General features: G+C 37.3%; 1 protein-coding gene across 2 annotated transcripts in view; it reads right to left on the reverse strand.

Moving 5' to 3' along the window:
* LOC126480040 (TBC1 domain family member 9) overlaps nucleotides 1-24,681 on the reverse strand; it is a 164,534-nt gene that overhangs the window by 74,339 nt on the left and 65,514 nt on the right. For both annotated transcript variants that reach the window (XM_050103836.1, XM_050103835.1), the window contains exons 14-15: nucleotides 20,133-20,205; nucleotides 5,413-5,568 (exon numbers count right to left, since the gene is read on the reverse strand). In XM_050103836.1, coding sequence (XP_049959793.1) covers nucleotides 5,413-5,568; nucleotides 20,133-20,205 — 229 coding nt within the window. The remainder of the gene's footprint in view (nucleotides 1-5,412; nucleotides 5,569-20,132; nucleotides 20,206-24,681) is intronic.

Genomic DNA, 24,681 nt, shown 5'->3' on the forward strand with positions numbered 1-24,681 from the left:
GGCAAAGAATAACCAAACCACAACTCAGAGTGAGTCCAGTGACCAGTATGGATTTAGAATCTTTACAAAATCAAAAGAAAGTCAGCAAAATACCTCAGTCACCTCCTACAACTTTCCTGATTATTTAGTTTGAATCATTAAAGCTTCATGTTAGCTGAATGTCAGGTAGCAATGCTAATTGTAAATAGGCCTCTACTCTTACAACACACAAATAAATGTTGTTAGTCCAGTTTATAACAGCTCCTTCACTTTATTATCGTATATATTGATTTATTCCATATGTTTTGAGTATGTGCTCCATACAGGATATAGAGACTATGTGGGATGAATGAATAAATGTATGGATATAACTGGCTAACAAATTTTTTTGGGATACATCTGCCATGAAAGTGTAAAACTAAAGAATGAAGAGGCTCAGTGGTTGAGGGCCAAGCAATGGATCCACACATCTTATGTTTGATCCCAATGTCAGACATACGAACTTTGTTTATTACATATTACTTCTTTCACCTCTGGCATTGTTTGATCATGTGGAAAAATGCAGAGCTGCACAGTGATTCAGAGCTTTGGGTTCCCTTATAACTAGCTGAGTTAAGTCAGTTCAAAGGCCAGAGAAAGTGGACCATGCCTAGTAAAGCTCTGTGATGATGAAGCCAATCTTCAGATTAATGAATCCTACCTTTTTTAACCAGTCATTATGATTTATACACACTGCAGTATGTATATTAAGATATATCTCTTGGCATCGGATAATTTGAATCTAAATTTGATCTACATTAGCAGAGTGCTGGGTGAGGCCATTGTGGTTATGACAGGACACAGTGTTATTCAACAACAATTAATTAATTAATTTCTGTAACACTTCTGGATAAAGATTATATTTCCTTCTATGAATGCAATAAATCAAAGGTAAATCACGCATCATCATCATCATCATCATCATCATCATCATCATCCAGTTCTATCACTTAATGATGTGGCCTCTGAGTTGACGTGTAACAAAGCATCCCAGCAAGATCTTCCATTTTTTCCAATCCCGAGTTTCCTGTTGCAAATTGAATCCCACTGTATTCCTTATTTCTCTGTCCCATTTGTCTGGTGGTCTTCCTCTATGTCTTTTTTGGTAAATTGGACTCCAGTCTAGGACATGTTTAGACCATCCACCATCTTTTGTTCAAGCAACATGACCACCCCACTGCCATTTCAATGCATTCACTCTTTCCATTATGTTGGTGACCTTCATTGTTCATCTTATTTCAACTGCTCTCTTCCTGTCTTTTTTTTTGTGTAACCCAGCATTGATCTTTCCACTCCACTTTGGGCTACTGTTAGCTTCCTAACAATGAACTCATTTAATGTTCATGTTTCACAGCCATAAAGTACTAATGGCAATACACATTGGTTAAAAATAGATTTCTTCAGCTCAACCAACATCTTAGATTTCAAAATTGAAGAGTGCCTCCCATAAGCTTGCCTGCCTAATTTAATTCATCGTAATATTTCTGATTTTAAATCTTCTTTCATGTTTATCAGTTGACCCAGATAGATATATTCTGTGACTCTTTGGAGTTGTGTACTTCCAACTGACATACTTCCCTCAGGTGTCCATTCATTGATCATTATCTTGGCTTTATCAATGTTCATTTTTAGTCCAACTTTGGAGCACACCATTGGAAGTTTGTTAACTAATACTTCAAGTTGTTCTATGTCATTTGCAAATAGGACAATATCATCCGCAAACCTCAAGTTGCTCAGTCTTTTTCCGAGAACTTGAATTCCCTTTTCTACCCAATTCAATTTAGACATGGCTTTTTCTAAGACTGCTGAAAATGTTTGGGATATATAGAATCACCTTGCTTTACACCCTTTTCAATGGGAAATTCATCAGTATCTTCAGTAACACTCACAAACGCTGAGGTGGTTTTGTAAATGTTATGTAGGATTTTTATATAGCCCTGTTCTACTCCTTGTTCTTCTAGAGCCGCAAACATAGCTGGGTGATTGATCGAATCAAAGGCCTTTCAAAGTCTATAAAAGCAAGGCAAAAGGGTAGAGCATACTCATTTATTCTACTAATTATTTCCCGTAGCGTGAAGATATGGTCAACTGTGCTAAATCCTGATCAGAAACCGGCTTTCTCAATGTGTTGAGCCTGGTCGAGTGTAGTGCTGAATCTGGTAGTCAAGAACCTAGTGAAAACTTTGTACACCATGGAGAGTAAACTGATAGGATGATCGTTCTTTATAACTTTGGTACTACCTTTCTTATTTAATAGAATTATTTTGGTTTCATACCCGTCTCTTGGTAATGTTCCATGGTGCAAACAAGCTGAAAATATCTTAGCTAAATGATTTATGCATTCCTCATCCATCAGCTTTAGAACATCGACTGGGAGGTCATCGCTACCTGGAGCAGTCCGTTTTTTTCATATCGTCTATTGTATGCTCGACTTCTGATGGAAGTATTTCTGGAATTTGGGAGACAGAAGCAACCAATTCGTCTAGGATTAAGGTATCATCATTGATTTTACTGTATAGGTTAGTACAGAAATTTCCAATATATTCAAAAATTTTTTTTCTTGTCTGTAATTCAGCCTTGGTCTGTTCTAATGCTACTAGCTGATTCCCTCAAATCATAAGCATTCGCTTGGCTTTCTTTAAACTACATTTATTCTCAAGACTGGCTTTTAGCATGTCTTCTTCATACATCTTGATGTCATCTTTCATGCTCTTTCTCAGAGCTTTGCACAGCTCTGCACATTCTATCATATCTTTGTCCGTATCAACTTTCATTCTTCTTCTCTTGTCCATCAAACCTGTTGTTTTATTTGTCAGTTTCTTGGGTTGGTTTTGAGATTTACATAAGCCACCCACTTCTTCAGCTGTCATAATTAGTACCTATGATACTACTTCTGCTTCACATTCTTTTAATTTTCTCTGAATTCTTTCATGAAATTCCTCTTTCCATTCTTCAAGACTTTTGACATTTAAAATTTTACTTTTTCATTTAATTAGTTTTAATCTTTCATATTTTGTATTAAATTCAAATCTTATTCTTACCAATCAATGATCAATGCTTGTCTTGAACCTTATTAACACAGTGACATCTTTAATGTTTTGAGACCTATTGGTAAGAATGAAGTCTATCTTGTTTTTCATTTCAAAGTTAGGACTCCTCCAAGTCCATTTGCGACTTGGATGCTTCTTGAAAAACATTCATAATAGGTGTTTTCATGCATTCTGCAAATTGTACCAATCTCTCACCTCCATCATTTCTTTTGTCTATTCCATATTTTGCCAACAACCTTCTTTATATGTTCCAACTTTGGCATTAAAGTCTCCAATTATGAATTTATAGAAACTATCTCTGCCTTTCCCATAGATTTCCTTCAGACAATCGTAGAAAGATTCTTTCTCTTCATCTGTGTGAGTAGACGTAGGTGCATATGCTTGAACTATTTGGATCTTATACCTGTCTGATATTTTTAGGACCAAGCATGCAATTCCGCTTGAAATTCCTTTTAATACTGTCATCATACAGACATACTGGATAATAAAAGTTAAAGTCTAAAATCTAGAAACATGTAGCAAAGTATTAACAATTCACAGAGACTGCTCACTGATGTCAGTTTGCTTCACATACAAAAAGTAATCAACTATGGAATGCTACTTTTGCAACATAACATTTTTCATTATTTCTTTATCCATAAACCTAATCATACTGGACACTTCATTGAAGATGGTTACTCTATCACCACAGAATCTCAATTCTTGTTGATGAACATCCCTAAATTTATTGCCCAGCCTAGCTTCCCATATCAAAGTGACAAACCACATCTTTCACAACCTCTCACTTATCCACACTTCATTATCATATGGATTCCTACTCAACACTCCTGATGTCACCACCTTATAAATCAACATATCTCATCCCCATAGCCTTGGCACAACCAAACAGCATCTCCTCCAATGTCCTACTGACCCGAAACCCACCAAACAAACTATATCCTTACCCATAACTTCTTCTCCTTTAAGGCGAAGATATACAGACAAATCCATGGTACAGTCAAGGGAACTCCCACATGTAAACCTGTGTATGAGCCACCTAAAGAAACCTTCCTGGTGCACAACATCCAAAATCTTTGGGCTGGTTCAAACTGATTGATGATATGTCCAATATCTGTTGAACTAGGTGTCCACACAAGCTGTTCTCTTTGCTCCATGATCTCACGATGTTCTCTACTAACTGCTTCACTTGATCATCTGCAGCTGATGATGGCTCCACAAGAATCTCTGTCATCATCAAGTCCACTAACAATCAACATTAGCTTCATTTTGATAGTTGTCATCCCTTCCAGAATAAAATGTTTATCTTCTATAGTCTGGCCACTCCTGGATGGAGCATGTACACTGATGAGGAATACCTTGCCCAATAGTCTGAACATCTGACTAAGGGCTTCAAAGACAGCTATCGCCCCTCAAGCACTGTCTAAAGATTTCCCGCACATGCTCTTAATCCTTTGACTGCTCCCATGAACCATCTGCAATGTAACAATCTTGTCATTGAATATCAACTCTGACTAAACAACTGAACCATATCCTATGTCAGGATTTCAACTACTAGTCATGCTTGGAAATGAGGAATAACTGATCCACAATCCTCCCCAATCCAACTGGTGCCACATTCCTATCCTATGTGCCTGCTTCCTTCTTACCCTTCTGTCAGCCACCCTCCATTCTATACCTATATCCCTTTTGCCTCCTCCAACCAACACAAGACCTCACATCAGTTGAGCTGCAGTGCCAGCACAGTGTTGACAACCAGAACAATGTAGCTGTGAAGGTGTGTGTGTATTGAAGCAGCTCTGAAGGAGGAGTCACCCAAAACCTAACAACATTCTCAGTCTCAAACAGTTTGGCTTGCTGAGCTTGTTTGAGACTATAACTGAGTGTAGAGTAGTTAGAGCCTCTGATGTCACCAGCATAGGAAGACAAAACATTAGGCAGAGAAATATGCCTAATGTACTTAAAACAAATATCACCAAAAAAATGTGTCAGTCTCCTTCACTGTCTGTCAACAGCTCAGCACCTCAGTTAAACCACAAGTTGTTATCTTTATATGTTCCATTATTTATAAACTACCCTGGACCTTCCATTAACATAGCCATGTGCATGTTTTGTATGAAAAGTGTTTTTTCAAAGAGAGTAGATGTTTGCATGAAATCAGATTTCCGATTTTAGAGTTCATACAGAAATTGTCATCGGACATCAAAATATCAGAAATCATATACTACTGATGCCCCCTACCTGATTTGACACCGATGTGAACAACTGAACACCTTTATCGAACACAGTTGTAATAGCCTATAACTTGAGAAAAACAATTAAAAAACACTGAACAAAACACACAAACCTTGTTCACTTGTTCTGCATCCTTGTTGCGACTCACAGAATGCCCTTCCTCATTATACACACCCTCCAGATATTCTCCCAGAAGTTGCATGGCTTCTCCATCATCATGGCAAGACAGTAGTTTCTCCTGATTGGCTTCCAGCACAGTCAATGCTACCTGCATGTTTACAAACAAATTAGTATTATGAACTGATTAATAGCTGTGACTAAGATGATTTATTATCACTTCAGCATTTCAATATACTACAAAAATCCGACTGGCAAGACTGTTTGGGGTTTTTGTCAATATGGCCAACTCTACATTCTGAATTTTTTCCTACCTGTGAGAAGAGATGGTTGCTAATAGGAACTTTTATGAATTGTGAATCACATGCAGTATTCTCTTCACCATAAGAATAATACGAATATAAACATTTTGCCATGTATTCTTTCGTGTTTGCTGCTATCTCATTTAAATCCTGTCTGTCTAATAAACTACGAAACTAGAGTGAGACAACAGCAAACGCGGAAGAATATACATATCATGTCATGTTTATATTCGTATTATTCTTATGCCGAACAGTGATACAGTCAGAAATGAAGCATGGCAATTGATTAGATTTTTAAATCTAAGATGACTAATTTCTGTGGAGAATGTGATGTACTACAGAGACGTCTGCAAAGATTTTCAAACGGAGAAAAATTTTCACTAAACCCTCGTTCAGAACATCTGCTATCATACGCAGTCTGTTATTTGGTTCTTGTTGATCATTATCAAAGAAAGCAGCAGTGTAAGTAACAACAAATAGCCATTGTTTTGCTAACGATACAATTCCTCTCTTTTCTTTTTTTTTTATTGTAAGCGGTGGTAGAGCGCACAAAAGCAAGCCATGCCACAAGCGGCAACAGGCCGTAAACACTCATTATCAGAATGCAACAAACAATGCATGACACAGTACAGTAATGCATTTTCAGCTTAGAGTCACGTAAACACCTATAACAAAGAGAACGGCACTTATAAGATCTAAGAAAAATAAGCAATCAATTCAAACCAGACGAAGCACGTGAAAAAGGAAGGGTACCCGTATAAATACGGATGGAGTGACTGACGCATAGCAATGGCTACCTGGTAAAGCTTAACTGCTAAGCTTACGACTCGAACCAAACTACTGTAGCTGTATCGTCATTCATTCGACCTAAATTGTCTCTCATATTAACATGGACCCACTTTGTTTCGATTTGGAGGTGCGGCCTAAAACTTTTCTCTCCCATTGAATTTCAAGTCTCATTTTTCAGGTGCGGCTTATATTCGAGTGCGACTTAGATTCGAGTAAATATGGTAACAGGGAGCAACTCCACAGAGTGTGTATTTTGGTCAGAGAATCAACCAAGCATTTTGTGGATCATATTAGCAAAGTTAATGCTACCATCTATGAAGTCAGTAAGAATAGTTCACACAATGAGATAAAATTGTATAAAAATGGACAAAGGACATAATATATTATTTTTTGAAGAGGTTGCATGATGAAGTAGGCCAAGCAGGGAAGACATTTGAAAGAGCAACACAAATAGCAGTTCAATTTGTTGAACTGCTTTGGAGATCTCAAATTAATCACAAACCAGATCACTGTGTGTTCGAAGTGTACTTGAGAACCAGCTGTCATGAGAACAGACAACAAAGGAGAACTTCTTGTAACAAAAACATTCAATGTTTTATCAGTGGAGTTCAAGGACATATGATAAGGAAACATATGAAGAGACACACAAGACCAAAGACGAAAAGCTTTGAGAGGAGTATGCTAAATAACAGAGGGGCCAAAAGGGCTATTCCTATTTCTGCCCCAAGAAGCAGTAGTTACTCTGATCTCCACTGACAGTTCCAAAGGTCTGCTCAGTAACACAGCTTACCATGGGAACAATTTCATAGTTGACACAAGGGCTGACATTTCTCTGATGTGGAGCCAAACAGTCAACAAAGCGAGTTTATGGCGGCTAAGCTGTATTATTAAAAGGTCAAATGGCAACTGGGTGCACAATTACAGATCAAGATAAATGTGTGGCAGAAATGCAACTGATAAGGAGCACAGAAAAAGGCTACAAAGATTTATGGGGATTAGATTTTCTAATATCTCACCCCTCTCAGATCAGTGTAGCTGAAAGACAAATCCAATCTGATCATAACAATTACGGCTGCAGTTAAAACCGTAAGGTCAGATGCAAAGGAATGTTAGAGATGCTGTGGGAATGCGCAAACCAAGTAGCGACACAATAACACCATTACAAGCTGATGTACATTTGACTGAATGTGAATGCAAAACCCCCTCCCAGGAACAAGAAAAACATTCTATATCGAAATGAAGATGCCAAAGTGCAGTGGAAGTAATTTGTTATTAAAAGAGTCAGCAGCAAATGGTGACTTGCTAGTCCAGAGACACTGCTATATAACAAGAACTGTCAATATCATTGAAGAAGAGCCAAAAGGCGAACAGGGTGTTCCATTAAGAATTGCTAATATTAGTATTGCAGAAGTGGAACACTGCGAAGAACTACTGTTGTAACAGTGCTGAACACAGATTCACAAGATGTGACAAGTACCTACTAAGGAGTAAGATGTACAGGTAGTAAATTATTGTCCACCTAATGACAGTATGAAGAAGTGACAAAGCATTCTAACCAATCGTAGAAGAGATGCTTACTAAATTAAACCTTTTGTCGCCAGCAGACCAAAAAATAATTTCCCCAGTGCTACTTGGCTTCCCTAATATTTTCTGAGAATGGAGTAATATTCCAGCATGTCCCTTAGTCCGACACAGGATACATATGGGAGGAGCAGTACCCATCAGTCAATGACTGTACATAATTCCATATAGTCAACAAGCCTTAGTAAAATAGGTGATTAATGACAGCTGGAAGCTGGGTCCGCTGAACCTGGAGAATGATCACATCCACCCTGGGTATTGCCCATGGTACTTGTCAGGAAAACACAGAGAAGAAAATTAGTAAAAGTTTTATTGTGGTTAGAGGAAGATGAATTCTGTAACATTACTGGGTATTCATTCATTGTCAAATCAGGTACACTTCTTGGATTATCTTGGTTCATGCAAACTCATCTTTGTTTGTGATTTAACCAGTGGGTACAATTGTCCGACTATACATCCAAATGACAGGTCTAACACCATTTAACATACATACAGATGTATACAGGTATAACCGTATTCCTTTCGATTTTCAGAATGAGTCAGCAACATTTCAACGACTGGTGGATACTGTCCTCTGAGGATGAATGCCCACACAATGTCCAAGTTATCTTGACGATGTTTGTATTTTCAGCCAAGACATACAACAGCATGCAGTATTGGAAAGACTGCACAGTGAAAAATCTTTTCCTATCCATGTCAAAATGTCATTTAGCTGTACTTGAAGTAGAATATTTAAGACACAGGATAACAGCAGATGGAGCCCAACCTAACTTAAAACCAGTAGATGCTGTGAAAAATTATCCAGAATTGGTGAATGAAAAAGATCTGCAGGCATTCCTAGGGCTTGCACATTTTTACTGGAGATTCATTCAGACATATGCCGATTTAGCACACATGAGAACAAGAACTCAACAAAGGAGCAGTTTTTACTTGGAGTTCCAAACATTCACTATCAATGCAAACACTAGAAACAACTTTGATGCCTTCTGTATTGGCTTATCCAGACTTTGAAAAACCATTCATCTTGGTTATCGACACATCTAATTTTGCAGTCAAGGAAGCCTTATCATAAGAAATCGAATAACAGCATCCAGTTTCATTCTCTTCTTGCCTCTAGAACAGTGCCAAATGCAATTACTCAACTACAGAAAAGGAATTCTGAGCACCTGGCTACAGCATAACCTGTAACTAATATTTCTTAGTTGGCTGAGAATTCACTGTAGTAACACGTGATGTAGAACACAAATAGTTGCTAAAACCAAAGGATCCCTTCAGTAGATTAGATACACGGAGCTTGTGTTGAAGTATGCACCAATTCAACATATTTCATTGATTTGGAAAACTACAGAGCAATGTCAAAGGATTAAATAGGAAAGTCAAGAGTATATGTGTGGATGGATATGTGTGTGTGTGCGCGCGAGTGTATACCCATCCTTTTTTCCCCCTAAGGTAAGTCTTTCCGCTCCCGGGATTGGAATGACTCCTTACCCTCTCCCTTGAAACCCACATCCTTTCGTCTTTCCCTCTCCTTCCCTCTTTCCTGATGAGGCAACAGTTTGTTGCGAAAGCTTTAATTTTGTGTGTATGTTTGTGTTTGTGTGTCTTTCGACCTGCCAGCACTTTCGTTCGGTAAGTCACATCATCTTTGTTTTTTGATAAATTTTTCCCACATGGATTGTTTCCCTCTATTATATTAAAGTCAAGAGTATGTTTCACAAACAGCAGGGCAGAGGAACTAATGAATATGCAACAGGCCGACATGCAGTGTCAGTCCTGGAAACAGTATCCTAAATTCAAAGTACAGATTTAGTAACCATTTAGTAAAACATTTATGTATTAGAAAGGATAAAGTTATAAATGAGACAGAACCAGCAGTGAAGCACCATACCAAAAGCAGGCCACAGCCAAATTGGTTACTGACTGCCAGTTATCGCGTAATTTTAAATGATAATACATGATTGATTTAATAATTCATGCAATGATAACCATGCCATCAATATTATTGTATGAAATAGTTTTGAAAAATAGAAATAATGAATCTTCTCTCTTATGTATGTTAAATGCCATGGCTCATTTTTCTCAGGGTGCTATCACCAACAATAGCATACATATCCCAATGTGAAGACATCTGTCCTACCCACGATGGATTAAAATCCTTTTTAACTTTTACGCAATAATACATTTAAACAATTCTTAATTATTTTTTCTGAGCGGCTGGATGTTACAGGATAGCTGCCTATGTGCAATGGCAGCGTATGCATTTATTGATATTGTCATTAATAAAAAGTGTCCCTCTGGCCTAGTGTGAATTGCAAAATATTGCAGGATGCCGTTTTCAGATTATTAAAATTATTCCTTTTATACTTTTAGTATTATATGACTGTTGGAAGAACTTACATAATTTTTGTCAATAATGATGTCGCTACAGCCTTGAGCTTACAAAGAAATGGCCAGGGCAACATTCAATTATTACATACGGAATCATATACAGGATAGGTACTAGCTACTCACAAAAATATGCACTACAATTATTAATCTCATATTTATTCAACAAAATTATATTCCTGCTAGAAATAACTGCATCAGTTACAGACCATAAAAATTTAACATCTGTCAGCGAGGACTGCAGAATTGACAAGACAGTGAAACAAAAACCACTCATCCTTATACAAAAAAATACAGATAATAATATTTATAATTCTGATAGCATAGATAACTCTTCTCCATTGTTAAGTCTCTGCAATTTATTTCTACTATTTTTTACCAGAGGCAATGTTATACAGTTGACTGTGAAGTCAGCAGCTTCGCAAATGTGTCAATGAAGAAAGGCAGCACCTACCGACACCAGGCCGGTCTACAGGGAGTACTGAAACTGAGTTATCACCCCTCACCAGACTATTCCATGAGGCACACCAACACCACTGTTACAGTGACATCAGCAGGGAGCAGCAGTATTTAAGTGTGTTTGAACCAGATCTTTATCGTCAAACAGCTGGGCAGTTGTATGATGTTGAGTCTGAACGGTTCAGCGCTGCACTGATGATGCAGACACCTCTACCTCCACGGGGATGCAATTGCTGCTGCCTGCTACCCTGTGCTGAAGAAAGCCACAAGTGGTGCTTGCCTGCTGCTGTCAGCACAGTGGCAGCATACAGAAGAATCTGTATCAGCACTGCGCTTCCTCAAATGCGCATACACGCTGCTCATTGTACACCATCACTTGCAGCCACAGGGCCGGAATATTACAAGGCAGCACCAAACCACACCAGAAAATAAGAGTACACTCAGGAGACTGTAAGCTGGGTAAGTTAATAAAGCACCATTGGTTTGTCTGCAGCTTTCTCATATGTCACTCTCCCAAACCATCTATGGATCCTACAATGCCCATGGAAGACTCTAGCACATCCTGGCAAGCAAGATTTATTCATTCCCACCTTCTGCACCATCATAGTATTGATTTACATCTTGATTACTGTAATAGTGAGGGATTATAGTGTACGACAAAACATGAATAAGCTTCTAAAGCTGAGTAGTACTCTCCCCAATTTCCAAATGTGTATGCACATATAATATTTACAAAATTTTTGCTAGGACCTATTCTCAAAAGAATGTAGGTATTTATAGCTGGAATCTCGTTCCATAGTGACAGTGTTTAAGCATTTTATTTAGATCCTTCCCAGTTAGTCAAATTTAGTCCTTGTGTAAGCCTACCATGCAGCAAGAATGGTGGATTACTGGGAAACATTATATCTCATTCCAGACAAAAAGTAAGTCAGGTATTTTATTGTTTCCTGTAAATCTCTGTTTTGACAAGCTCTTTAGTATCAGGGAATGCATTGTTACAGGTAATTATTGGTTTTATGCTTAATTATTTAAGTATTGCTTATTATTATTATTATTATTATTATTATTGTTATTGCTGTTGTTATGGTCTTCAGTCCTGAGACTGGTTTGATGCAGCTCTCCATGCTAATCTATCCTGTGCAAGCTCCTTCATCTCCCAGTACCTACTGCAACCTACTTCCTTCTGAATCTGCTTAGTGTATTCATCTCTTGGTCTCCCTCTACGATTTTTACCCTCCATGCTGCCCTCCAGTACTAAATTGGTGATCCCTTGATGCCTCAGAACATGTCCTACCAACTGACTCCTTCTTCTAGTCAAGTTGTGCCACAAACTCCTCTTCTCCCCAATTCTATTCAATACCTCCTCATTAGTTATATGATCTACCCATCTAATCCTCAGCATTCTTCTGTAGCACCACATTTCAAAAGCTTCTGTTCTCTTCATGTCCAAAATATTTATCGTCCATGTTCCACTTCCATATACGGCTACACTCCACACAAATACTTTTAGAAATGACTTCCTGACATTTAAATCTATACTCCATGTTAAGAAATTTTTCTTCTTCAGAAACGCTTTCCTTGCCATTGCCAGTCTACATTTTATATCCTCTCTACTTCGACCACTGTCAGTCATTTTGCTCCCTAAATAGCAAAACTCCTTTACTACTTTAAGTGTCTCATTTCCTAATCTAATTACCACAGCATCAACCGATTTAATTTGACTAAATTCCATTATCCTCGTTTTGCTTTTGTTGATGTTCATCTTATATCCTTCTTTCAAGACACTGTCCATTCCGTTCAGCTGCTCTTCCAGGTCTTTTGCTGTCTCTGACAGAATTACAATGTCAGCAGCGAACCTCAAAGTTTTAATGTCTTCTCCATGGATTTTAACTCCTACTTCGAATTCTTCTTTTGTTTCCATTACTGCTTGCTCAATATACAGATTGAATAGCATCAGGGAGAGGCTACAACCCTGTCTCACTCCCTTCCCAACCACTGCTTTCCTTTCATGCCCCTCGACTCTTGTAACTGCCATCTGCTTTCTGTACAAATTGTAAATAGCCTTCCACTCCCTGTATTTTACCCCTGCCACCTTCAGAATTTGAAAGAGAGTATTCCAGTCAACATTGTCAAAAGCTTTCTCTGAGTCTACAAATGCTAGAAACATAGGTTTGCCTTTCCTTAATCTTTCGTCTAAGATAAGTCATAGGATCAATATTGCCTCACGTGTTCCAACATTTCTACAGAATCCAAACTGATCTTCCCAGAGGTCAGCTTCTACCAGTTTTTCCATTTGTCTGTAAAGAATTCATGTTAGTATTTTGCAGCCGTGGCTTATTAAACTGATAGTTTGTTAATTTTCACATCTGTCAACACCTGCTTTCATTGGGATTGGAATTATTACATTCTTTTGAAGTCTGAGGGTATTTCGCTTGTCTCATACATCTTGCTCGCCAGATGGCGGAGTTTTGTCAGGACTGGCTCTCCCAAGGCCGTCAGTAGTTCTAATGGAATGTTGTCTACTCCCGTGGCCTTGTTTCGACTCAGGTCTTTCAGTGCTCTGTCAAACTTTTCACGCAGTATCGTATCTCCCATTTCTTCTTCATCTAGCTCCTCTTCCATTTCCATAATATTGTCCTCAAGAACATCGCCCTTGTATAGACCCTCTATGTACCCCTTCCACCTTTCTGCATTCCCTTCTTTGCTTAGAACTGGGTTTCCATCTGAGCTCTTGATATTCATGCAAGTGGTTCTCTTTTCTCCAAAGTTCTCTTTAATTTTCCTGTAGGCAGTATCTATTTTACCCCTAGTGAGATAAGCCTCTACATCCTTACATTTGTCCTCTAGCCATCCGCACTTAGCCATTTTGCACTTCCTATTGATCTCATTTTTTAGACATTTGTGTTCCTTTTTGCCTGCTTCATTTACTGCATTTTTGTATTTTTGTATTTTCTCCTTTCATCAATTAAATTCATTATCTCTTCTGTTACCCAAGGATTTCTACTAGCCCTCATCTTTTTACCTACTTGATCCTCTGCTTCCTCCACTATTTCATTCCTCAAAGCTACCCATTCTTCTTATACTGTATTTCTTTCCCCCATTCTTGTCAATCGTTCCCTAATGCTCTCCCTGAAACTCTCTACAACCTCTGGTTCTTTCCGTTTATCCAGGTCCCATCTCCTTGAATTCACACCTTTTTGCAGTTTCTTCAGTTTTAATCTACAGTTCATAACCAATAGATTGTGGTCAGAGTTCACATCTGCCCCTGGAAATGTTTTACAATTTAAAACCTGGTTCCTAAATCTCTGTCTTACCATTATATGATCTATCTGACACCTTCTAGTATCTCCAGGCTGCTTCCATGTATACAATCTTCTTCCATGATTCTTGAACCAAGTGTTAGCTATGATTAAGTTATGCTCTGTGCAAAATTCTACCAGGCGGCTTCCTCTTTCATTTCTTGCCCCCAGTCCATATTCACCTACTACATTTCCTTCTCTCCCTTTTCCTACTACCGAATTCCAGTCACCCATGACTATTAAATTTTCGTCTCCCTTCACCATCTGAATAATTTCTTTTATTTCATCATACATTTCATCAATCTCTTTTTCATCTGCAGAGCTGGTTGGCATATAAACTTGCACTACTGTAGTAGGCATGGGCTTCATGTCTATCTTGGCCATAATGCGTTCACTATGCTGTTTGTAGTAGCTTACCCGCACTCCTATTTTTTTTTATTCATTATTAAACCTACTCCTGCATTACCCCTATTTGATTTTGTATTTATAACCCTGTATTCACCTGACCAAAAGTCTTGTTCCTCCTGCCACCGAACTTCACTAATTCCCACTATATCTAACTTTAACCCATCCATTTCCCTTTTTTAAATTTTCTAACCTACCTGCCCGATTAAGGGATCTGACATTCCACACTCCGATCCGTAGAACGCCAGTTTTCTTTCTCCTGATAACGTCTTCTTGAGTAGTCCCCGCCCGGAGATCCAAATGGGGGACTATTTTACCTCCGGAATATTTTACCCAAGAGGACACCATCATCATTTAATCATACAGTAAAGCTGCATGCCCTCGGGAAAAATTACGGCTTTAGTTTCCCCTTGCTTTCACCCGTTCGCAGTACCAGAACAGCAAGACCGTTTTGGTTAGTGTTACAAGGCCACATCAGTCAATCACCCAGACTGTTGCCCCTGCAACTACTGAAAAGGCTGCTGCCCCTCTTCAGGAACCACACATTTGCCTGGCATCTCAACACATATCCCTCCGTTGTGGTTGCACCTACGGTACGGCTATCTGTATTGTTGAGACATGCAAGCCTCCCCACCAATGGCAAGGTCCATGGTTATTATTATTATTATTATTATTATTATTATTATTATTATTATTATATTTCTTTCCTTTCTCAGATGTTCTGTCTGGTTAAAAATGGAAAGTGACGCGGACCTTGATCAAGCGTGACTTCCTTGTAACTGTATGGTATATGTTACATTGCATTTAGGAACTTTTGGGTAATTGAACATGTATCAATAATTACAGATTTCTGTAGTTGTATATATACATTTGGATGTATTGCGCTGATGTACTGGTGGATATTGTGTGGTATGACTCCTGTAGCTGACAGTATAATTGGTATCCTGATGCCTCATGTCCTTGACTTCCTCAGCCAGTTGGATGTAGTTTTCTATTTTTTCTCTTGTGTTCTTCTATATATTTGTTGTATTGGGTATGGATATTTCAATTAGTTGTGTTAATTTCTTCTTTTTATAGGTGAGTATAAGGTCAGGTTTGTTATGTGGTGTTGTTTTATCTTTTATAATGGTTGTTCCAGTATAATTTGTATTCATCATTCTCCAGTACATTTTGTGGTGCATATTTTTATGTGGGAACGTGTTGTTTTATTAGCTTAAGTTGTATGGCAAGTTGTTGATGTATTATTTTTGCTACATTGTCATGTCTTCTGGGGTATTCTGTATTTGCTAGTATTTTACATCCGCTTGTGATGTGATGTTTCTATTTGTTGTTTGCAAAGTCTGCATTTATCTGTTGTGGTATTGGGATCTTTAATAATATGTTTGCTGTAATATCTGGTGTTTATTGTTTGATCCTGTATTGCACTCATGAATCCTTCCGTCTCACTGTATATATTGCCTTTTCTTAGCCATGCGTTGGATGCGTCTTGATCGATGTGTGGCTGTGTTAGATGATACGAGTGCTTGCCATGTAGTGTTTTCTTTTTCCAATTTACTTTCTTCGTATCTGTTGATGTTACGTGATCTAAAGGGTTGTAGAAGTGGTTATGAAATTGCAATGGTGTAGCCGATTTATTTATATGAGTGATTGCTTTGTGTATTTTGCTAGTTTCTGGTCGTTCTATAAAGAATTTTCTTAAATTGTCTACCTGTCCATAATGTAGGTTTTTTATGTCGATAAATCCCCTTCCTCCTTCCATTCTGCTTAATGTGAATCTTTCTGTTGCTGAATGTATGTGATGTATTCTATATTTGTGGCATTGTGATTGTGGAAGTGTATTGAGTGCTTCTAGGTCTGTGTTACTCCATTTCACTACTCCAAATGAGTAGGTGAATATTGGTATAGCATAAGTATTTTTAGCTTTTGTCTTGTTTCTTGCTGTCAATTCTGTTTTCAATATTTTTGTTAGTCTTTGTCTATATTTTTCTTTTAGTTCTTCTTTAATATTTGTATTATTTAATCCTACTTTTTGTCTGTATCCTAGATATTTATAGGCATCTGTTTTTTCCATCGCTTCTATGCAGTCACTGTGGTTATTCAATATGTAATCTTGTTTAGTGTGTTTTCCCCTGACTATGCTATTTTCTAACATTTGTCTGTTCCAAAAGCCATATTTATATCATTGCTGAATACTTCTGTTATCTTTAGTAATTGGTTGAGTTGTTGATTTGTTGCTGCCAGTAGTTTTATATCATCCATGTATAGCAAATGTGTGATTTTGTGTTGGTATGTTCCAGTAATATTGTATCCATAATTTGTATTATTTAGGATACTGGATAGTGGATTCAGAGCAAGGCAGAACCAGAAAGGACTTAATGAGTCTCCTTGATATATTCCATGCTTAATCTGTATTGGCTGTGATGTGATATTATTTGAATTTGTTTGGATATTAAGTGTGGTTTTCCACTTTTTCATTACTATGTTTTTAGGAACTGTATCAATTTAGGATCTACTTTGTATATTTCCAATATTTGTAGTAACCATGAGTGGGGTACACTATCAAAAGCTTTTTGGTTATCAATATATGCGTAGTGTAGCCACCTTTGTTTAGTTTTAGCTTGATATGTCACCTCTGCATCTATTATCAGTTGCTCTTTACATCCTCATGCTCCTTTGCAACAGCCTTTTAGTTTTCCTTTAAAATCTTGTTCTGTGTTGTATGTGTCATTAATTTCTGTGTAATGACTGAAGTTAATATTTTGTATATTGTTGGTGGGCATGTTATGGGGCAATATTTAGCTGGGTTTGCTGTGACTGCTTGATCTTTAGGTTTCAGATAAGTTATTCCATGTGTAAGTGTATCAGGGAATGTGTATGGGTCTGCAATTTAACTGTTAAATAATTTCGTTAGATGTGAATGTGTTGGGTGAACTTCTTTAGCCAGAAATTTGCTATTTTATCTTTTCCAGGGGCTTTCCAATTGTGAGTAGAATTAATTGCTCGGGTGACTCCATGTTGCAAAATTATCACTTCAGGCATTTGTGGTATCATCTTGTATGTGTCTGTTTCTGCTTGTATCCATCATGCATGCCTGTTACGTTGTACCGGGTTTGACCATATGTTGCTCCAGAAGTGTTCTATGTCTGTTATGTTTGGTGGATTGTCTATTTTAATGTGTGTGTTATCTATTGTCTGGTAAAATTTCTTTTGGTTTGTGTTGAATGTTTGGTTTTGTTTCCTTCTATTTTCACTCTTTTTGTATCTTCTAAGTCGTTTGGGCAATGCTTGTAGTTTCTGCTTCTTTTCATCTAATTGCTCTATCACTTCTTGTTGTGAGATTTTACCTAACCTTTTTCATTTTTGTCTGATATTTCATTTCTTATAAATTGTGTTAGCTGTCCAATGTCTTTTCTCAGTTTTTCTATTCTGATCTGTAGCCTGTGTTGCCATGCTGGTTTTGTGGGTTTCTTCTGTGTGTTGGTTGGTTCTGATCTCTGCCTAGTGTGTATATTTAGTGTAGTGAGTGCTCCTATATAAACCAGTAGTTTTAACTCTTCCATAGTTGTATTTTCATTTATTTTGTTGTGTATGATTGTGTTGATTGTTGTTGTTGTTGTTGTTGTTGTTGTTTCGACTTGTGGGTTATTTGGCGGTCTATGCAAGAATGGTCTAATGTCTGTATTTGTGTCTTTGTATTCTATATATGTCAGCTGAAGTTTTTCTTCTATATCTAACATGTGTGTCACTTCGTGTTCTATTTGTGCTTGTTCTGGTGGCTGTCTTAAGATTTCGTTTTCCTCTGATTGTTTAATTGATGCATGTTGTTCTTTGTTTGTTTGCTCCGGGAGGCTTGAGTCCATTACTGTAATTTCTTCTTCTTCTGATTGCACATTATTTTGTTCCAGTATTTGTTGTACTTGTTTGATGTTTTCTAATTGTGACTGGGGTATCCTGTTATTTTTTATTATTACACGGATCTGATCAGCTAGCCGTTGTTCTGCTAAAAATTTTAATTCTGGATATCTGGTAATAAATGTTGTGTATACTTGTGATCTGTATCCACTTGTGTTGGTTCCTAAGTTTGTTGCTTGGTAATAACAGAACATGAGGTGTCTGTTAACTTCATCTGACCATCTCATCCTCTGTCTGTTTTCCTTCTAGGGTGGTTGCAGGAAGCATATCCGCAAAACACCTCTATTTGGATTTAAATCATTTTCCGTGTGGCTAGCAGTGTCGTTACCATTGTGGACGGGCATAGGCTTCAAGTGTCGTCCCCAGCCATGACAGCGCTTGTGCGAAGCTTCATTAGTTCTGTCCTGAACCAACTAATCGCACTAAAAGGGGGGTTAGCCCTATTAGTAGTTTGTTCTTTTCGTCGCCTTTTACGAATGGCAGAACATATTATTGTTATTATTATTATTATTATTATTATTATTATTATTACTATTATTATTATTATTATTATTATTATTGTTGTTGTTGTTGTTGTTGTTGTTGTTGTTGTAGATGAAATGTTCCTCCAATTACCTACAAAATATTATTCTACTGCAGCTCATTACTGAGGGCACATTCTCTCTGAATTCTCCACTTAGAGTGCTATTAACCCTTTCAGACCCTCTGGCTAAAATTGTGTGCATGAACTTATATTGTGTCTTAGTTGCAACAGAAGTACTTTTCCCAATGGAAACCTCATGTATGCATTTGTGAATTTTCAGCCCACTCATCATGCACAAGTACTGCCAATTGTTGGAAATCACTATGAAAATATTAGCAAGGCAACAGCGTGCAGCAGCTTGAGTCCACCAGAAATCACAAAGGCGGTCAGTTTGCTATATAATACAGTATAATTGAGTATATTTATTGTTATTTTGGATGGTAATTATTGAATGATCATTTTACTCTTTATTACAATACAGAATATTTTGTAAACAGTTATTTCGTTCCATAAAATGAAGCCAAGTGTACAAAGTATGTTTTGGCTCAAAGGGGGTAAATTATGCTGCCGCAAAAGTCTTTGGTCACTTACCTAACAGCATCAAAAGTCTGACAGATAGCCATATAGCATATAAAAGGAAATTAAAAGAATTTCTTAATGGCAACTCTTACTCATTAGATGAATTTTTGGATATAGTAAGTGGGTAATTTCGTCACCCCCCCCCCCCCCCCCCCCCAAAAAAAAAAAAAGTGTCATGTAATATTTTGTGTAATGTAATATCTTGTAGAGACACCTTTTATTAACCTGACACGTTCCACATCATTACGAAGTGTCGTATTCATGATCTATGGAACAAGTACTAATCTAATCTAATTTAATCTAATATGTGGAGCTATGGAGGCACCATCTGACATATACCTCACAGTGGTTTGCAGAGTACAGGTGTAGTTTTAGATATACACACCACAATCCAAAAAAGTTCTTCATTTATAAACGACTTTGACCTATCTCAGGAAAAATCAGTATTCAACTGGAGTACAAATACCAATTTAATACTTACCTGAAATATGACTTTTGCACCATCATAGAAAAAGCAGTCTATTATGTTGACAGCACTTTCATATGGCATCACACTGGGAAAGATAACAGTACAATATCAGATTCAGTTTTAATACATGTACCCTTAGTAAAAAACTATCTGTATGAGGAATGTGAGTGAAAGAGAAGAAGGTATTGGGAAGAAAGGCTGGCAGTGGTGATAGTGGTGGTGGTTTTACAATATTCATATTAGCAACGCAATATCTAAAATGGAATGATGAATTTAGTTTAATAACTGCAGAATCTTCCAGTTCTCTACTGATAACTGTGGCAATGCAATTTTCAATAGGCACATCAAACATTCATGTGTAAAATACTTCAATCTGTGTTGCCTGCCACTCCAGGTGTAGTTATGTCAGCATTCTACAGTGGTCTCAGTCTGCCCTTACTAATGAACTATTCAATTCTTTGCATTGACACTGTTTCTTTGTTTTACTGTTGTGACTGGCCTGTATCCATTACCACTGCTCTCTTGCTTGGTATTGGATTGTGATACAGTTTCCTCTTGACCTACCTCCCTTAGCCTGTGATGAGTTAATGCACTTCCAGGTTTTGACGCCACATTTATTTAATGCGTTTGTGCCGAGTTTTAAGTGAAAATAAATCTTGGGAGTGGCTCTGAGCACTATGGGACTCAACTGCTGAGGTCATTAGTCCCCTAGAACTTAGAACTAGTTAAACCGAACTAACCTAAGGACATCACAAACATCCATGCCCGAGGCAGGATTCGAACCTGCGACCGTAGCGGTCCTGCGGTTCCAGACTGCAGCGCCTTTAACCGCACGGCCACTTCGGCCGGCTAAATCTTGGGAGCTGTGAGATTATCTATTTCTTGCTCTCTTTTTTATGGACAAGTCCAAACAAATGGCAGTACCTGGTAGAAGGACTGTAAAGCACAAAGAAGCCTGTCTACCATACAGAATTTTCTCAAATCCTGAATTCAGACGTATGAATTGTTTAGTACCAAACTGTGAACTTTTATTCTCATCATGTTGGATCATAAATGCCCTAATCTCATTCTTCTTTTCTCCATTTTTTTCCTATATTTGATTCTTGATATGTTCTAATTTATGTCCCTTGAAACATAGCAAGTTCAGGACATCAGCCTGTTTATAACAGTCCTCATTTCACAAAAACCACATTAATACGTCCAGATTTTCATAAATGCACATTTGAAACTTCTTTACATTTTTAATTTATCATCACAGTTTTAGTGTCCCAATTTTACAGAATTTGGCCTAAAATTGTTTAGAGAACTAATACTTCTTAAATTTTAGGGAATGCAAGGCAATTAAATTAAATGAAACCCCCATAATGAAACTGATTTACTTAGATGTGATACTACAATAATACCACATCCTTTCTAATGTTCTACAAAATTATATTTATTTGGTAAAATCTCAGCTTTTGGCTTCCCCGGCCATCTTCAGGTGACAACTGAATGTATCCAACACAAACATGATTTATGACATTCACAGTTATTATTAGTACAGAAGAAACAAAAATGACACAGTGTTTACACAGGGTATATATGTGGGCAGGAAAAATAAATCCCATATTTTTCTGGATTTCCCAGTTACAAATATACCAGGTGAAAATACACTTTCTCGGGTGAAAATAACACTTTTACGAGTGAAAATACTCTATACCCTAGGTGAAAGTACCTCTTTTCCATGTTAAGTGACAATATACTTTCCCATGGAGCTTTAAAACTTATCAATCCTTTGAATTGTTAAGGTTTTATACACCAGTGTCGAATTTTCCAACACTTTTTTGGAAATGAAACCCAGCAAAAATAATTGTTCTGGGAACACTTTTGATGCGCAGTAACATGTACATTGGATATTTTTGTGTTATGAAAGTATAAATACAAACTCCACCAAATACATTACGATAGTTTCCAAAGCACTGAAATCGAGATTGTGATGTACTTTAGTCAATCATAGCTCATGTCGCTAGCTCATCTCGCAAGCCAATGACAGCAGGTATTCAGAGCATAGGACATGTGATGCAGTCAGCCAACAGCAACAACACCAAACACACAAACAGATAAAGTTAATGGTTTAAGTTAATTATAGGTACAGTATAGCTAAAAGAAAAGCTAAGCTTTCACATAAAATACAGATTGTCAAGAAATTTTTACTGTTTTTTTCCAAGGGTATGGTTCAACAGGGTCCTAAGTGCACATGTTAAACTGCAGCAGCTGAATATTTTTGACAAGCACAATTATAAATTGTGACAGTGTCAGCAGTCAACAAGATCAATAGGCTATCCGCAGTGCACTCTATTTATTTTGGAACAGTTTATTTAGCAATTTAATATGTTTATCACACTGACAAAACACTCATCCTTATGTTCTTGGGGTCACAATACACAATCTACAGACATGCAAACAACTCCTAATTTTCCCAAATAATTTCACTACAGACCTACAAACTGTTCCTAAATAATGCAGCACAGTGATGCATAGACATGCTCAGTAATTGTTAACTGTTCAAATAACGCAAAGCACAGTCTACAGGATTGCTCACAAAATAATGTAATCAATGCACACAAGCACCCTCCGCCACCCCCTGTCCAGTATAATGCACAGGAGGTTAGCAGCAACCCCTGCCAAGTGACGCAGCTACCCTCAAGTGTGAGGTGGTGACATCCATTTCATACTTGACACCTGACAAATTCCTATCCAAATATGTGTTCACCTAAGAAATTGCTGAAAAAGTTGGACTCCAGATCTCTATTCAAAAGACACATATATGAAGAGCATCTGTGATAGACCTGAATGGAGGATCACTAATCCGGGAAAAATTGGACGAGTTAAGAATTTCACGTATCTCAGTGAAGTCATCCATGAGAAAGGATTAGAAGAAGAAGCAATTAATGTCAGGATGAGGAAGTTAAACCAAGCATACCAACTGACAAAGAATACCTATAACAAAAAGTCTCGAGTATAGGGGCCATGTTCCGACATCATACTACAGTTGTAAAACCTGCGAGCTTATATGCATCCGAAACTTTGACCATGAATAGACAAGGTCAAGCTGAGCGGCTGGAAAAGTGAGAGTGTAGGATATTAAGGAAAATCCTAGGTAATAGATGGGTTGATGGACAATGGCGAATGAGAGCAAATGAGGACTTGGACAGCAAGGCAGAACCTATCACAGCAACCATTAAGAAGAGAAAATTGTTATTTTACGGTCACCTCATGAGGATAGATGGTGATTGACTTACAAAAAGAATATGGAGTTTCATCCAATCTAAGAAAACAAGGCCAAGAAGGTTCGAAGAATGTGAAAACGATCTTAGACAGATTGGTATCTCAGAGAAAGAAATTCCTGACAGGAACAAAGTTAGAAGATTAGTGAACCACCAACAAGGTTTTAAAATGTCATCAATGTCCAAAAGACAGGGAGGACCATTATTCGCAGGGCATAAACAGGCACTTCTTGGTGGGCTCAGAAGATATCTGCAGGAAGTCAAAGCTGGTACAAGAACAAGAAGTTGGTTGTTACCGCGCAGTCCATAGTAGCTCAACTCAATGATAATAATAATAATAAATAAATCAATAAATAAAAAAGTTCACTGCCATGCACCGAACGTTTCATAGGCTACCTGACTGATTACATTTTCCATAAAGAAATTTGATATTTCTGTAGAAAAGCCAGTTATGTCTGAAATTGCTCAAGAACTCAACTAACACTTTTTAATGGATATTTATACTTTTTTAGGTTAAAATTAACAGTCAAGATTATTATACTTTTTTTCCTTTGTTATCACGTAATTTGTAACCCTTAAAGAAGTATAATAAATGTGAAAAGATAACCTTGGTCTTCCTTTAACATATGTTACCCTTTAAGATACATCAAATGCAAATGTGCCAGTATAATTTTAAATAATGACATAATGGCTCGTCTCCTGGACCCAAAATTTTTGTAAGTGGCCAGTCCTCAAAGTTTTAAGTTTTGAATGAGATTAAAGCACTCCATGGTTTAAGAAATTCATCACACATTCTCACACATAGCATGATGCACCTTGTGTAAAAGGAAATTTACTTTACTTTCAAAGTTTCCCAAATCACCATTCACAATATTTTCCTTATTAGAAATTTAAACAGTTGTGATATCATCCTCATCAAAAGCAGTTTGTTTTTGAGAACTATTGTACAGTCTTTGTGCTATAGCCTTTGACACATTTTACTGTCAGCAGAGGCCTGTGTGTGCCCTGTGTTTTTGCAAAAAAAAATTTTTTTTTTTTTGCAAATGGTACATTTTCTTTGCAACTACAGTTTTATTTTCATGTTATTCTCTCATTTATGTTTTATTGCTGGAGCATTATTCTGCAGCAGTGGGACAAAGTAAAATTCTTTGTTGGAGTATCAGTTGTTATCAGTCAAAATTACAAAAATTTAACTGAAAACTAAAACAATGAAAAATTCAAGGAATTTTGGAAAGTTTTTGGAGTTTTTGTGGACGAAAAATTTCCTAGGTTTTTCCCAGTGTCCGGGGGCATAT

Source organism: Schistocerca serialis, chromosome 1 (assembly GCF_023864345.2).
Source record: "Schistocerca serialis cubense isolate TAMUIC-IGC-003099 chromosome 1, iqSchSeri2.2, whole genome shotgun sequence".
Classification (NCBI taxonomy): domain Eukaryota; kingdom Metazoa; phylum Arthropoda; class Insecta; order Orthoptera; family Acrididae; genus Schistocerca; species Schistocerca serialis.